Source organism: Magnolia sinica, chromosome 11 (assembly GCF_029962835.1).
Source record: "Magnolia sinica isolate HGM2019 chromosome 11, MsV1, whole genome shotgun sequence".
Lineage (NCBI taxonomy): Eukaryota > Viridiplantae > Streptophyta > Magnoliopsida > Magnoliales > Magnoliaceae > Magnolia > Magnolia sinica.
Window position 1 is genome coordinate 68,822,858 of NC_080583.1, and position 15,670 is coordinate 68,838,527.

At 38.4% G+C, this 15,670-nt stretch overlaps 1 protein-coding gene across 1 annotated transcript; it reads right to left on the bottom strand.

Annotated features, from left to right (window-relative positions):
* Window positions 1–4,909: 4,909 nt before the first annotated feature.
* Window positions 4,910–14,679, bottom strand: LOC131218148 (NAC domain-containing protein 72-like). The gene is made up of 3 exons (XM_058212827.1): window positions 14,442–14,679; window positions 6,610–6,905; window positions 4,910–5,548 (listed from the first exon to the last, which is right to left on the bottom strand). Exons 1-3 carry the CDS (start codon window positions 14,677–14,679, stop codon window positions 4,910–4,912), a joined length of 1,173 nt encoding a protein of 390 aa, XP_058068810.1.
* Window positions 14,680–15,670: the final 991 nt, after the last annotated feature.

Sequence of the window (15,670 nt, forward strand, 5' to 3'; positions counted from 1 at the left end):
CGGTAGAGCGGGTTCTGAGGAGTTACAAGTTGGGCCTCTTGGAAAGCATATAAATGAAGCGACAAAAATATAAATTAAGCAAGATCAATTATTTATGGAAGAGATTGATGATAACTTCTATGTTGAAATGTGTAGAATGTCATATTTGTTGAAACAGTTAATCGCCTTCTGTGGGCCACCTGTGCTCATCCAAAAGAAATATTAGATACCTTTCCTCAAGAGTCATGCTGTTCTGATCATCAGGTGTGTTGTGGGTACAAAAGAAATGGATGGTAAAGAGAAAATTGACCAATGATTCCCATTCAGTGTACACATTGGCCCCACCTGATGATCAGAATCACTCGAATTTTGAGAAAGGAATCTACACAGTGGGGTTCAATGTGATGGCATGATTTGTTAAAATTTGTAATCCCCACAATTGGACAGTTGAAGCTTTTGAAGGCACATCACCATACAAGACCTAATCAGCACTTCAACTTGCCAGATTATCCCTTGATACTTCTCAAAAAATACAACGAAAGGAACTAGCCTTTGGCATATAGTGGTTGACAGCTGGATGCCAAATGTTAGAATGAACAAAGCAAGTACAACTTATCTTTGAGGATCAGGAAAAGTATGATGCTTATCCCTTATAAGTATTTCCATACATTATATATAACGTACTCTTATGCATAAGATATGTAGCATTGCATTCTCCAAAAAAAAAAAAAAGAGTGCAAAATATGTAGTAGGAATTATAAGTGTTCCAAGATGCATTAGAATGTACAGTTCTTATGCATCTATTTTGTAAGCGTGGGGACCATGTTTTGGTCATCTAGCCTATAGATACGAAGGAATCCACCATACATGGATAACGTTCCCAAGATTTCCAGATTAGATGATCCTATCCATCTCATCTATGGCTATTATTTCGGACTGTTAATGTATTTTTCGCTAACTGTTTGTTAATCGGCTGCTTATCCAAGGGCTAGAATTGTCTATTTTGGAATAACTTTTAAGAACTACCATTTATTTTGGATTCCTTCTAATCAACAGCCTGAATTACTGAGCTAAGGAAGGATCTTGCATGTGCAAATTGACCCATCAGGGCCCAATGTGACTGGTTGACTACCTAGCCTAGAAACCCTACTTTGAATATTCTGTTGCTTTTTGTACATTACTGTGTGCTGAGATGTGTTCTGAGATGTATTGTGAATAAAAAAAGTCTTAAGTGGCTGAATGACAGGTTCTAATGAGTCTATCAGTCATTTTACCCTGTTGTTTTACTCTGTGGGTTATGTGGGACTGGATCATTAGATTCAAACCTAAACATACAAAGTAGAATTTATGATCTAACAAAGAAGATTAGAATATGTATATATGTATTTGTGTGTATGCACGCATGCATGTAAGTATCCTTGCTAACATTTAAACCCTTTTACTTGCCAGACAAAAAATTGCGCATGAAAAGAAAAGTTGATCAGCATGGATTTGTTGCTATGTGAAAAGCACCTTACCTGTGAAGATATACAAGCAGTGAGGCAATAAAAACCTTTATTATCTTCCACTGGTATGCCAATAGTTTCAACCAGTCTATTATCCTCCAACTTGATCAATATATGAAATTCAATCAGAGATAAACCAAAACTGCAGGAAGTTATTTTTCTTGCACCCACCAACTCAAAGATCAGAGTTGCCAACTAGTCACCTAGTAAAGTTTGAAATTAACATCAAACCATATCAACTCTACTAATTATTGATGAATAAATATTTGCTGAAGGAGAAAGATAAGCATAAGAGCAAAAGAGATTCAAAGATTTTAAAAACATAGTTGGAAAAATAAGATGTTTCCATTGGCTGATCTGATAAATGTATCAGAGGCTAATGCAACAGGGGACCAAGTACAATATCAGGTAAGAACCACCTTTTGAAAGATCTAGAGTGGAGTAGGGCCCACTGTATTAGGACTTCATAAAATATTGAGATATTAATATGCCCATGACCTCAAGGTAGCAAAAGGAAGAAAGCAGAGTCAAGGCATTTAGACCCTGTGAAGTGACATGTAAAAGCCTCAAGGAAGATGGGCATAATCCAAATGAAAATAACTATAACAAAAAAGGAGAAAAAATAAAAAGGTAAAAAGGGAACAACCTTGCAAAATAAACCAAATGATTTAAACATGAAAATATGGATAAGGTGTCCACAAGTAGTTAATGTGAAAGTAATGAACAACTAAAAGGTTTTATCATAGCGATCATAGAATAGTTGACATTTTAGCTATCCACGGTATATCAAGTTACCAACTACCAAGTAGGCAAGTAATCCCACAAAAAAAGTAATCCCACAAAAAAGCAATTGAACAAGTAAAACAGAAGAAAAGCAACTGGACTAGTTAGGAAACCAACAAGCAAAAAAGTAAAAACTAATAAATGAGAAAGAGTCAAGACTTGAGACTCAAACAGGAGAGAAATACAACAAAGGGTTAGGATCCTTCAATGTGACATTTGAAAAAAAAGATCCTCTAGTGTGGGAGTCCGGAAGATTTCCATGGAAACTCCCATACACAATGTGGTACATCACATCAACAGTTTGGATCACCAAACCATAGGCCCCACCAATATGGAATCCTCTGAATAAGTGAATTATACTTTTACTGATGAACACAAACCTATAATGCCTCATTTCTTCAAATCAGGTCTAAGAGAATGACACACTTCCTACAGATTTTTTATAGCAAATGAGAAGCAAGGTGCTGAAATATATTCATGAAGTAAGAACCTCTGTTGATGAACAAGACCCTAATATGTCTCATTTCTTCAAATCAGGTCCAAGAGAATGGCACACTTCCTACAGATTTTTTATAGTAAACGAGAAGCAAGGTGCTGAAACATTTTCAAGAAGTAAGAACTTCAATCTAAGATTGAAGATGACCACCAAATATGTGTTGAATAAGAGTCATCTATTGAGTGCTATGATCCAGGGCATTTTCTCCCCCAAATTCATCAAGGAAAACTGACTGCATTATGTCAATTGCAAACCTGGAAAGTATATGATGAAAAGTTACATCCAGACTACAAATCAGTAAAGGCCAGCAGGCTTCAGATTCACAGAATAGGAACTAGAGACTCTGTTAGCAGAAGAAGAAGGGTTAGCATGGATGAAATAACTGAAATTACCTTATGATTAGATGTGGTCATAGATAATCTATTAATTACTTGAGAGAAGTCCCCATGTTTGCATCGAAATCTGTTCTAGCTTGAGAGAAAAACCAGATTCGGTCTGTAAAGAGAGAGAGAGAGAGAGAGAGAGAGAGAGAGAGAGAGAGAGAGACTAACCCTAGAGGAGAAGAGGTGGATTAAGATAGGGGAAACAACGAGATGGTCGATTGAGAGAGGGAAAAGGGGAAATAGAGAGAGAGGGTTGATTGAGAAAGGGGAAATAGGTGGAGATGGTGATGGCTATTGCTGCATCTAAAGGGAGAGAGAGAGAGAGAGAGAGAGAGAGAGAGAGAGAGAGAGAGAGAGTCGGGAGGGGGGAGCAAAAGAAGCAAAAGAGTCTAGGGCTTTTTGTACGGTATTTATACCGATCGCAAACCGACGCCCCATTTTAATTAACGCCGCTGATTAGCCAAATACATCATCGGCTAATCCTCCTTTTGTTGTAGTGCTTGTGGCACACCACACAATCCGCTTCCCCTGCAAATCCGGGCAGGGATTCGGTACTAACCCGTCAGGATCTAGATAGAGAAAGACAGTCCAGTCTAGCGCTATGTGGGGTCTACTGTGATGTATGTGTTTTATCCACGCCGTCCATCCGTTTTTTCATATCATTTTAGGGAATAATACCAAAAGACAGGCAGATCTAAGGCTCATGTAGGCAACACTACAGGAGATAGTAGGAATTGGGTGCCTACCATTGAAAATTTCTTAAGGATACAGAGGGCTTTGATCAAGCTTATTTTTGTATTTTCTCTTCACCCAGGTCTATTTGACCTTATGAAGAGGTTAGATGGCAAATAACCTCACGGTGGACCTTAGGAAGGTGTTAAATTAGGTAGTCATTCCATTCCCACTACTTTTCGTGGTGTGATCGGCTTGAACTTTGGATCTGCATATTTTTTGAGATCATGCTTTAGAATGATATAAAAAATTTGATGGACAGTGTAAATATAACACATAAATCATGGTGGGCCTAGAAAAGTATTAGGGATTTAAAAAATATATATATTTGAAAAATATTTGCGATAGATTCACCATTAAGTTAGACCGCTTAACATCGATGGCTTTCGTTAATAAACACACCCTAAGTGTCCAATTTAGCCTAACCATGTTGTTCTCCTAACTTTTCTAAGCCCTTTTCATGTTGGGCACGATCAAAAGCTATACTCCAACTAAAACTTACAATTTATAATAAACACAAATAAAAGGGACTTTTGATCGTCAATATGATGGAATCTCACAAATCCGGCATGGGCAACGCATGATAGCGGGTTGGCTAGCTAAAGTAGCTTCTCGTGCCCCAAAATCATAAATGATATGTCCAACCAGTTTATGAGATACGACTGTTTTAAGGTTTCGACGGTCTGAATCATTTTTGCCTCCGATTGAGTCTTCTTTGGTCCATCTTTGCCATGAAACTGTCTGCAACCCGCTCTACATCATTCCATTGACAAGATTTTCAATGTGTCGGCCCATCCATGGTGGTGCCCATAAAAAGACATGGGCCTCAAAAAAATCACTGAGCACATTTTTGCATGAAGTGCACATTCTTGTAGGTTCCATCATTCCACTCTATCAAAGCTATACCAAAGGTCACGGAGTAAACTCAATAAAAATCCAAATTAATTACAAAAAAAAATAATAATAATAAAAAATTACTTGGCCTCTGTTTGAAACATATATCATGAAAGAGAGAAAAAATAATAATAATCTTACAAGTATTTATGCTTTTTCCTATATGGTCCCATGGGCCCTAAATGTCTATCTTGGAGGGTCCCAAAATTATCATTTATGGTCCACTCGTTCAATCCTCGTGGAACTTGATTCCTGTCATGGATTCCAAGTGCTTGCAAGTTAGTTACATAATTGATGAATTCAGGATTGTAATCCAGAGCAGATGAGTCTTGAGAAGGCGGGATGGAGGAGTGGACCGTGCAACCTAACATCTCATCTTCACCTGAATAGTTATCAAATGGTAGATAATCTGGGAAAAGAAACCCAGGTGGGTAACTATAACTTTCTTTAGCCACAAGAGGGTTAACACCAGCTGTTGTCAAACCCACTTCACTTTTGGGATATTCACTGCTACCTTCAGTACAAATTTCTGCACTTTCTCCTTCGAAGTCTACCGAGTTTATCCATTCCTCCCATTCATCGTAATTGTCATTGTAAGAAATTGTTGAATTTGCTCCTTCTTGCACTTCATTAGAAATTATTGCATTTGTTTCTTCATCTTGTGCTTCATTAGAAATTATTGCATTTGTTTCTTCATCTTTTACTTCGTTGGGATTGCCATTGGTATTTTTCTTTTCACTTCTTTCGTAGATCCTACATAGAACCCAACCGTCCAACTGAACAGACAAACACATATAGAAAAATGCACACTAACAATATCAGTAAAACTACACAACATAAGTTGTTTTTACTTATTTTCAATGTAAACGAGCCACCATTATATATCTTTTCAGGGTGCTTGGTTAAAGAGAAAATTATAGTGTAAAAACTTGGGAGTCAAATACACATCCAATGTAAATAGGTTAAAAAAATATATGTAAGAATTATATAAGGTGGGCCTTATTGATCAAGGGTCTTGATTGTCCTCAAGGTTAGATAATGTAATCGGGTGTACTAATGGACCCCATTCAAGTTGTGATGCATGCAAAATCGTGTAAGGGGTGGTGTGCTATAACTGTGCTACACAGTGTTTTAGTTGAACTGGGATTACTAAATTTGTGTGGAGCCTTGGGGAGAGGAGTTTCGATGGGTTCCACACTCCTTAACCTACTAGGTTAGGTCCCCAATCCTACACATCAATAAAAGCAAGAATTTCAATCTCAGGACTTCTCTAAGGGTGTTAGGAGAGGAAGATTGCGACATCAAGCCTACAAAAATGACGTCTCAACAAGGCACACTATCTAGTTCATTTGATCTCCATATTAGATGCATAGCACGGTCCTTCAATTCCGCATATAGATTACAATATAGTCATTATGTTTTTACATATCCAAAGGCCCATTTTTACGGTGATTCTTACATCCTATAATGGTCCACCCTTATCATTGTGGGCCACCTAGGTCACCTATAGCATCATTGTAGGTAAAAATAAGTTTATGGGTGTCTCACGTATGTTTCATGTGTGATTCACGTGTGTAAACTCATATAAACACAATGATATATTTGTAATCATCTTTGATATATGATGCAACCATTCATTGAGCTGTTCATCTTCTCAAAATAAAAACATTTCCTCGTGTCAAAGCCATTGCATTATACATAAAAGATGATTATAAAAATATTCTTGTGTTTACATGAGCTTATACTCATGTGAATCACACACGAGTCCAGATAATAATCAATTGAAATTCCACGAAGGAAAAAAAAAAAAAACTAACAAAAAAAGCAAGGGACTTACTCTCATGTTGCCATCACTACTTCTAGTCTTGGTATCTGATAATTCTTTCAATCGGTATTCATTCATGCTCCAATTAGTTTTGGTCGAAACCTTGTGACCTCCTCTGTAGTAAACCAATGCTTTCTTTACCCAACCAGTATCCAAACCATTCTCATCAGTGATGGGATTATCTGAACCAGTAGCTTTCCAGTAGCCATTTCCAGCACTCCGATTGGGACGCCGTCCATTCTTGTATTTTCTATCTCTAGAGGTAAAGAAGTAACATTCTTTTCTTATTCTCCTACTCGACAGGTAATCTGCATGTTGAAACAAATGATCCAATTCATATTTCTTTCTCGCTTGTAAGGTGATATTAGAGGATGTTCTTATACTAATGAAAGTTTAGAAATTCAAACATATATAAATGTAAAATTGGCATTAATAATAATTCAAAACTCAACTCAACTCAATGCCTAGTTGGGTCGAGTTGATTCGAAGACTTGACTGGATCTTTTTATTTATTTTTTCCGACGACTCAATGTGTAATGATTAATTTAAAAGTAATTATAGATTAAAACTTTCAAAAATATTATGTTGTATTATATAATAAAAGATGCATAAGATCCACAGAGCTCCTTGTTTGGGCTGCTAGATGGAGACGCTGGGTGAGTTTTCAATAGACTCGGGTCGAAATCTTTCTGGGTTAAATTGACTCGGGTGAGTATCAAGTCACCAAGTTTTAGAACTATGGTATTAATTATAATGAGAACAAGGGAAAGAACTAGCACCTAATGTACCACAATCTCAACATGCATGGTGCATGTGCTCAAGAGCTGGACCATGCATTGCCGAGCATGGAGTTAGGTAGGCCACATGCCGAAAGGATCCCATTGCTTAATAGCCCTTATTAATGGTTACGTGGTTGAAGAATTATTCTTTGGGACCCAAGCTGCTAGCGCGCGTGCCAAAAAAAAAAAAAAAAAACCGCTCTTCTTTAGGGTTAGTGTTGACACAAAAGAGAGAACACCGCTAATGTTGCGCGTTTGTCTAAGATCCAAACCGCTCGTCTTCTTCTTCCTGACATGGACGGGCTGTACACCAAAAGTCAAACAATTAAGATGATCATCCACTAACAAAGAAAAAGATCCTACTTGTATTACTTAAAGTTACCATCTTAGTTATTAAACACTGAATCTCCTAGTACATATCTGATGTAGGATGTAGGACGTGAGTAAACACGTGCCCATCACAAATTGACCGAAAGAAGTCCAGAAAGAAATTAACCAAGTTTCAGTATAGTTTGATCGACCGAGGAGACCATTCAAGTCAATTGATTGATCGGTTGATCGAGTTGATCGATTGAAATTCAAATTTATATGAAAAAATTTCTAGATAATTTTTACCTAGTTTGATTGATCGACTAATTGGAATAAATTCAATTTTATGGGTTTTAGTCTCTAAACGTTTTGCCCCATTCTGATTGATCAATCGACCGATCGACCGATCAACATAATGCGAAAATTTAGGTGTTTTTCAATTTTTATCTTCTTATTTATTTAAATTTTTTTCTACTTATGTCTTAGGATTTGTTTAAGGGTATTTAAGCATGAAAACCCGTTTATTTGGAAACCTTGTTTCTCTTGTGCATTCGAGAAACCTTTCTTATGGATTCAAGAGAACTTTGTGGATTCAAGGTGTTTATTGTTCAAGAAAGACAATGATTGCCCTCATCACACCCTTCCCAGCGTTAATTTAGCATTAGATTAAGGCTTTTCCTCGAATCGATGTCTTTTAACGATAGATCGAGCAACAATCTTAAGGACAATGCCACATGGAATCATCCTTTAACAACTATGGCTTTTGAGGCGGCGCAACAGGAGAATTGAAAAGTCATGCAGGGGCTACAGGTTGCTCTCAACCGCATAGCGGATGCCTTAGGGAAACTCCTCCGGTAGGCATTAAAATTCAAAATCATGCTGATCATGCGGTGATGCCAACGGTGAATCATAGAGTCATACTTGAGGATGTGGGATCTAGTGGAGTTGACCTTGGCGATCACATATGGCGAGACAAGACAATAGCTCTTTCGGATGAGTGTTACTACTGGCTCCAGCTGAAATGAAATGCCAGAAAAGTGGTACAATGATGTCATACATGTCAGGCCTCCAAGGGAAGATAACAGAACACGGGCTTGTACACTCCATTGCCAATAACTGACAACCCGTAAGAGGATTTATCCATGTACTTTATGTTAAGCCTTCCACGAACTCGGTATTTGTTGTGGTCAACAGATTCTCCAAGATGGCTTATTTTATACTGTACAAGAAGACTCTTGACACTACACATATCACAAATTTGTTCTTCAGAGAGGTTGTTCAATTATATGGAGTTCCAAAATCTATCACCTCAGATCATGACACTAAGTTCCTTAGTCACTTTTAAAGGACTTTGTGGAGGCAATTTGACACTAAGGTACAGTTTAGAAGTGCATATCATATTGGACAAACTGAGGTGATGAATCGTACACTCATAAACCTTATACGATGCATCTCGGGTGATAAGCCTAAACAGTGGGATTTTGCCTTGACATAAGCAGAATTCACGTTTAACAATATGCAAAACTGTTCAACCGGAAAGTCCCCGTTTAAAGTTGTGTACGAATAAATACCTATACATACTCTTAATTTGATTCCATTGCCCGAGTTGTCAGGCGTGAGCGTTGCTGCAAAACATATAGAAGACTGAATCATAACTGTACATGTTAATGTTTAGGCCAAGTTGCAAGCCTCAAACGACAAATACAATGAAATGACTGACACACATTGGCGCTAGAAGGTGTTCAATATGGGTGACAATATTATGATTCACTTACATAAGGAGAGATTTCCAACAAGGACATATAACAAGTTGTAGAATAAGAAGATCGGACGGCGTGTATACTCTATAAGATCAATGAAAATGCCTATGTCATTGATTTTCCTAAAGACGTGGAGATCTCACACACGTTCAATATGGCAGACTTGTACAAGTATTATGAACCGGAGTCGAAGGATAACTTGAGGATGAGTTTTTTTTTTTTTTTTCAAGTGGAGGGGATTTGATGTAGGACGTGGAGCATGTACGTGTTCATCATAAATGGATTGAAAGAAGTCCAAAAAGAAATCAACAAAGTTTCAACATAGTTGATCGGTCGAGCAGATCGATCAAGTCAATAGATTGATTAGTTGATCAGGTTGATCAATCAAAATTCAGATTTAGATGAAAAGTTTACTAAACAATTTTTACTCAGTTCAATCGATCGACCGATCGGTCAACTGATCGGCACAAATTCAAGTTTATGGGTTTTAGCCTATGGATGTTTTGCGTCATTCCGATCAACAGAATGTGGAAATTTATGCATTTCTTAGTTTTTGTTTCCTTATTTATTTTTATTTTTTTTTCTAATTATGTCTTAGGGTTTCTTTAAGGATATTTAAATGGGCGAATTTGTTTATTTGCATAGCTTTCAATAAAATCTCTTATTTCCCATGTGGATTCGAAAAACTTCTCATATGGATTCAAAAGAACCTTAGGGCGTGTTTGGGCAGTGGGATTAGAAGGGATTAGGTGGGATGGGATTCATCTGGTCCCGTGCCAATTCCACTCCTTGTTTGGGAAGAATGGAAAAGCTTGGAATTAGATTATATGGAATTGCACGGGGTCCTGTGCCAATTTCACTCAATGTTAGCAAGTTGTGTAGGTCCCACCATGATGTGTGGGCTATATCCACACCGTCCACCCATTTTTTGAGATTATTTTAGAGCATGGGCCAAAAAAACAAGTAAATCTAAAGCTCAAGTGGACCCCACCATAGAAAGCAATGGGGATTGAATACTTACCATTGAAAACTTCTTTGGGGCCACAAAAGTTTTGGATCTACCTCATTTTTAAGTGCATGCCATAAAATGAGGTTACAGAGCAAATGAACGGTTTAAATATAACACGTGTGTTATTCTTAGTAATTTCAAATGGTGGTGGGTATATCCATTCAATGTACCACCATGTTACCAGCAAAGCATGACATTAATCTTATCCCATGGCAACAAGGGACAATCCCAGCAAAGCATGACATTAATCTTATCCCATGGCAACAAGGGACAATCCCTGCCATGGGTAATAATTATGTTTCTTTGAATCCCATCCCACCCAATCCCTTCTAATCCCACCGCCCAAACATGCCCTTATAGTTTCAAAGCGCTTATGGCTGGAGGAAGACAATGATAGTCCTCGTTGCACCCTTGCCTATGTGAATATCACACATTAAAGATAGGAGGGTTCGTATATATTTTTTTTAATCCAGTCATACCCTGAAAGCTGAGAATCTTAAAATGATTCCAGCCACCAATGAGAATGTTTTTACCATTGAAAAGTTGGACATTTTTCTAACTGCTCATTTGGAGGTCTTCCAATCAATGGCTACAATCACCCGAATGAAATGATTTTTTTGGTTATGCCGTGTCCACAGCATGTCTCAGTAATTGAACCGTTGTGATCATTTATGTGTGTGCCAATTGTGGAATAAACAGTGCACAATGCCAAGATCTAAATGATCACACTAGATCATGACCTAGATTATAATAGAATTATTTAAGGACCAAAATTGTATAATTAATATCCACCTAAAAAAATTTTAAAAAAATTGCGCAGTATACTTGGTTTTCAGTTTATTCAAGTGGGCCCATGGTTCCATAATCAGGGTTCTTCGTAGCCGCTTATTGCGGGTCAGTGATTGAAAGGTTCCTATGGCAGAGCAGTAATTGGAAGGTTAGGATTTTACTAGGATGGAGATTTTGGGGTCATGAGCCATTCGTAATGCAGCTAGGAAACCGATTATTTGAACCATTAAGCGTGGGTGCTACTTACATAATCCGCATGTCTTCTCCCGGATATGACTAAGAAAGCTGGACAAGGTTTACAGAGGCCAGTTCTTCTGCAAGTCTCTGGAGAGTAAGGAGCCCTTTAGCATCCCTACTAACAAGAGCTTATCAATCTGCTTATTGAATTTGGATCCTCTGTTTGTCACAGGTAGGAAAATCCTGATTGGTAAACATCATCACTGACATTATTAGCACTGCTGCATTAAATGTACCTGTGATGGTGTGGTCCAATTAGATTGCAACAAGAATGATTTTTCTGACAGTGGCAAGCAGTGGTTCATCTGTTTGCCACACCAGCAGGAAAATCTTACTTCATGTTGGTCCATGTCATCATTGACGTTTTCAGGACTATTGTATTAAATACTGCATGCAATGATGCAGTCCAATTAGATTGCAACAAGCTGGATTCTCCAGCTTGTGGCAAGCAAAGATCCCGATTCTTATTTTTAAAAGAATTAATGGGTTATTTTAACCAAAAATTCCTAAAGTACATGCTATTATGAGAATATCCAACTATTCATATTTGCCAAAACATACCCACCCATAATTTTTTTACTGGACCCACTGTGATGTGTGTGTGAACATTAACCTACTCTAACCATTAGATGTATAATTCTATATTAGGCCCAGTACAAAAAAATCAGGCTCACCAGTGATTCAAGTGGACCACACCAAAGAAAAGATTGGGAGAAAGATGTGCAACTTGATTTTTACAAGGTCGACATTGATTTTTACATGAAATTCACTCCAACCATTATATACTACATTGAAATTTAATCTTAGAATTAAGCTCATTTGTTATTCAGGTGGGCCAAAATATTGGAAACAATTTAGAGCGAGCAACCTTGAATCATGGATAAAGCTGAGTTTTGAGCCTTGGGCTAAAAGGGGTTAGGCACCTATGGTCAGGGTAGATTTCACGTAAACATGACAGTGGGGTCAGGGGCCTCCTGAGCCACCGGCTCTTCCTTGGACCGGCCACTCAAGCCACCCTTAAAGAAATCTAAGGGAAGGTGCTTTCATGGTACTCAGATTAATTACGGAGGTAGCTTATTAAAAGAGACAGCCGAATGTATATTACTTCTTGTAAAATCCCTGAATACTAGATTGCGTTGTAACCATTAATACCTGTGTGAAAGAGAGAATCATTGGACATCTAGGAATTTATGACAGCGCGGGAGGTAGATCACCATAGACCATGTTAACCTTGTTTTTTTGGGGTGCGGATTGAGTACTACCCCCACTAGGACGTAGCTATTAGAGGGACGGTTGTGTCAGGGCACTGTAGGGCCCACCATGATGTATATTTCTTATCCACACCGTCTATCTATTTTCACAAATAATTTTAGGAGATGAGCTGTAAAACATTGCAGATCCAAGGCTCAAGCGGACCACACCACAGAATGAGATGGGGATTCAACTCCTACCATTGAAAACTTCACCATAATATTTATTTACTATCCAACCTGTTTACGAGGTCACATAAACCTGTTTGAAGGGAAAACACAAATTTCAGGTTTATCCAAAACTTTTGTAGCCCCCGAGAAGTTTTTAACTTTCAATAGTAATCTCTTTATCCCCACTACTTCCTGGAGTGTGGTCCACTTTAGCCTTCAATCTGATTCATTTTTGGGCTCATGCCATAAATTAATTTATCAAAATAGATGGATGGCATGGATAAAACATATACATCATGGTTGACCCCACAAAGCCACTGATAGAATTGTGTCTCGTAGCCCCCAAATATACTATAACACCTATGCTCTCTCTCTAGGCTCTCTAAATATCAAATCCGTCCATAGTGTGGTAACCCTTATATTTTATGTTCAAGGTACATACAAAATACTAGGGGTGCACACTGGTGGGTTCGGGTTTGGTTATAGGGTGAAATCAAAACTGAACCATTCTAGGATTTTTGGAACTGGAATCGCACCGTTAGCACCCTAGAATTGAAGAACCGGAACCCGACCATTAAAATCAATTGGGTTCCATGGTTTTGGGCTTTTTATAATCCAACCCAATTGCGAGAGATAGAGAGTTGCGAGAGATAGAGAGAGGAGCAACGAGAGAGAGAGAGAGAGAGAGAGAGAGAGAGAGAGAGAGGAGCAATGAGAGAGAGAGAGGGGGGCAACCGCCATAGGGACTTAGGGTATTGGGTTATTTATTTATTTATTTATTTTAATAGTTTGGTTCCTAGTTCGGTTCCGCGATTCGGTTCTATAGTTTGGTTCTACCGATCAATTTATAGTTCGGTTCAGTTCTACATACCCTCAAATTAAGAACCGAACCAATATAATCAATTCTTTAACTAGAATCGAAATCAGACCAAACAGGACCATTTGGTCGGTTCCGGTCCAGCTCCATAGTTCTACCAGTTCAATGTGCACCCCTATAAAATATGTTACAAATTGACAACAATAGTAACAACAATAACAACGACGACGATGACGACAACGACGACAACATCAACAATAATAATATCAAAACAATGGAAACACAATGTCAAATTACACCTAAAACTTCTACTATCATGCAATCTGGCTTCTTGACTTTTAGATAATGTATATTTTTCTCATCTTCCTTTCATCCCGATGACTCAGACCTAATGAATGGTTTGATGAAAGAAAAAGCATCATGGTGGACCCACACACACGAACTTATGTTGGGCATCCCCTTCCCATTGTTCCCTTTAATGTGGCCCACCTGAGTTATGGATTTGGCTGATTTTTGACAATTACACTAAGCATTGATTAGTGAACCTGATGAACAGAGTAGATTTCACAAATACAGGACGAGTTGATAGCATGTACACAATACCACAAACCACTGTAGATGATGTTGTATGTATAAGCAGTTGAATGAATAGGTGAATGTGCAAGTAGAATAAAGAACACCAAGCCACATACACCATTAATAAAGAACTGATTTGATACGTACCTGTATGGCTCTCCGTCCCATGCATGGTGTGATATGCATATACAAGTTCATCTGGACTGTAATTGTACAAGTCTACTTCACCGATGATATTAGAAGGGAGAGGTTGGCCGAGGTTTTTCTTCAGAAGGTAATGAAAGATGAGCTCAAGATCAGTTGGACAGAATCTAAAGCCTGGGGGATAACATCTATCGAATCGCTCCTCCTCTCTTTCTCTCTTTATTCCTACTCTTTCTTCCATCTTTCGACTGTGAATGCTTGGAGAAAGATTTCATACGTACGTATGTATATACAACTCACAAGTCATAACGGTCTTGCGAACTGTTCGACGCTGGACGCCTTACCTGCGAGTAAAGCGGGGATGAGCTCGAGTGGGCCCCATGTGGTGTATGTGAAATCCACTACAATCAACAGATGTGATAGCCTATGTTATGCCAAGGATAAAAAAGTTCAGACTTGTCTGTGTTTCAGGTGGGCCATATGATTTGAAATTATGTCTAAGGAGGATACTGCCTCATGAACTGTTTCCTTTTTTGTGGCCCAATTGAATTACGTAAAAATATGAATTTTTGTCCCCGGACTAAAATATGAAGTTTCAACTGATGGATGGAGTGGATTTTACATGCGCATCAGTATGGGCCGTGTAAAAATCCAGGGTCGGCGTGTGGAACCGTGCGAGTAGTTCGCACGAGACGGGAGCGAACCGTAACCTCATTCTTCTAGAAGGACTCGAAAAGGCCGGGAAGGAGGGAAACGGATCGGCTACTCACCCTGCTACTAGCCAATGGGGGGTGGTCAGTGCTCTGTGGGCCCCACCGTGATGTATGTGTTTCATCCAAGCCGTCCGCCCATTCTTCCATATCAATTTATGGTATGAGCTCAAAAATGAGGTTGATCCAAATCTCAGGTGGATCAAACAATGTTGATTGAATGCCCACCATTAAAAACTTTTTGGGGCCACAAAAGTTTTGGATCAAGCTGATTTTATTTTATTTTTCCCTTCATCCAAGTCTGTATGACCTAATCAACATGTTAGATGTCAAATAACCATTACAGTGGGCCTTAGGATGTTTTTATGCTGGACATGCAATCACTACTTTTTCCCATGATGTGGTCCACCTGAGATTTATCTATACCTCATTTTTGGTATCAAGTTATAAAATTATCTTTCAAAATGGATGAACGGCGTGGATAAAACAAATACAGGGTCCACATAGCACCGACCACTAGCC

Excerpts from the sequence above, each read along its gene's own strand:
- LOC131218148 (XM_058212827.1), bottom strand. The coding sequence starts at position 14,679 with ATGGAAGAAAGAGTAGGAATAAAGAGAGAAAGAGAGGAGGAGCGATTC. Across the intron at positions 6,906-14,441 it reads TGGGACGGAGAGCCATACAG|ATTACCTGTCGAGTAGGAGA; the intron begins GTACGTATCAAA and ends TTCAACATGCAG. Across the intron at positions 5,549-6,609 it reads GTAGTGATGGCAACATGAGA|TTGGACGGTTGGGTTCTATG; the intron begins GTAAGTCCCTTG and ends TTGTCTGTTCAG.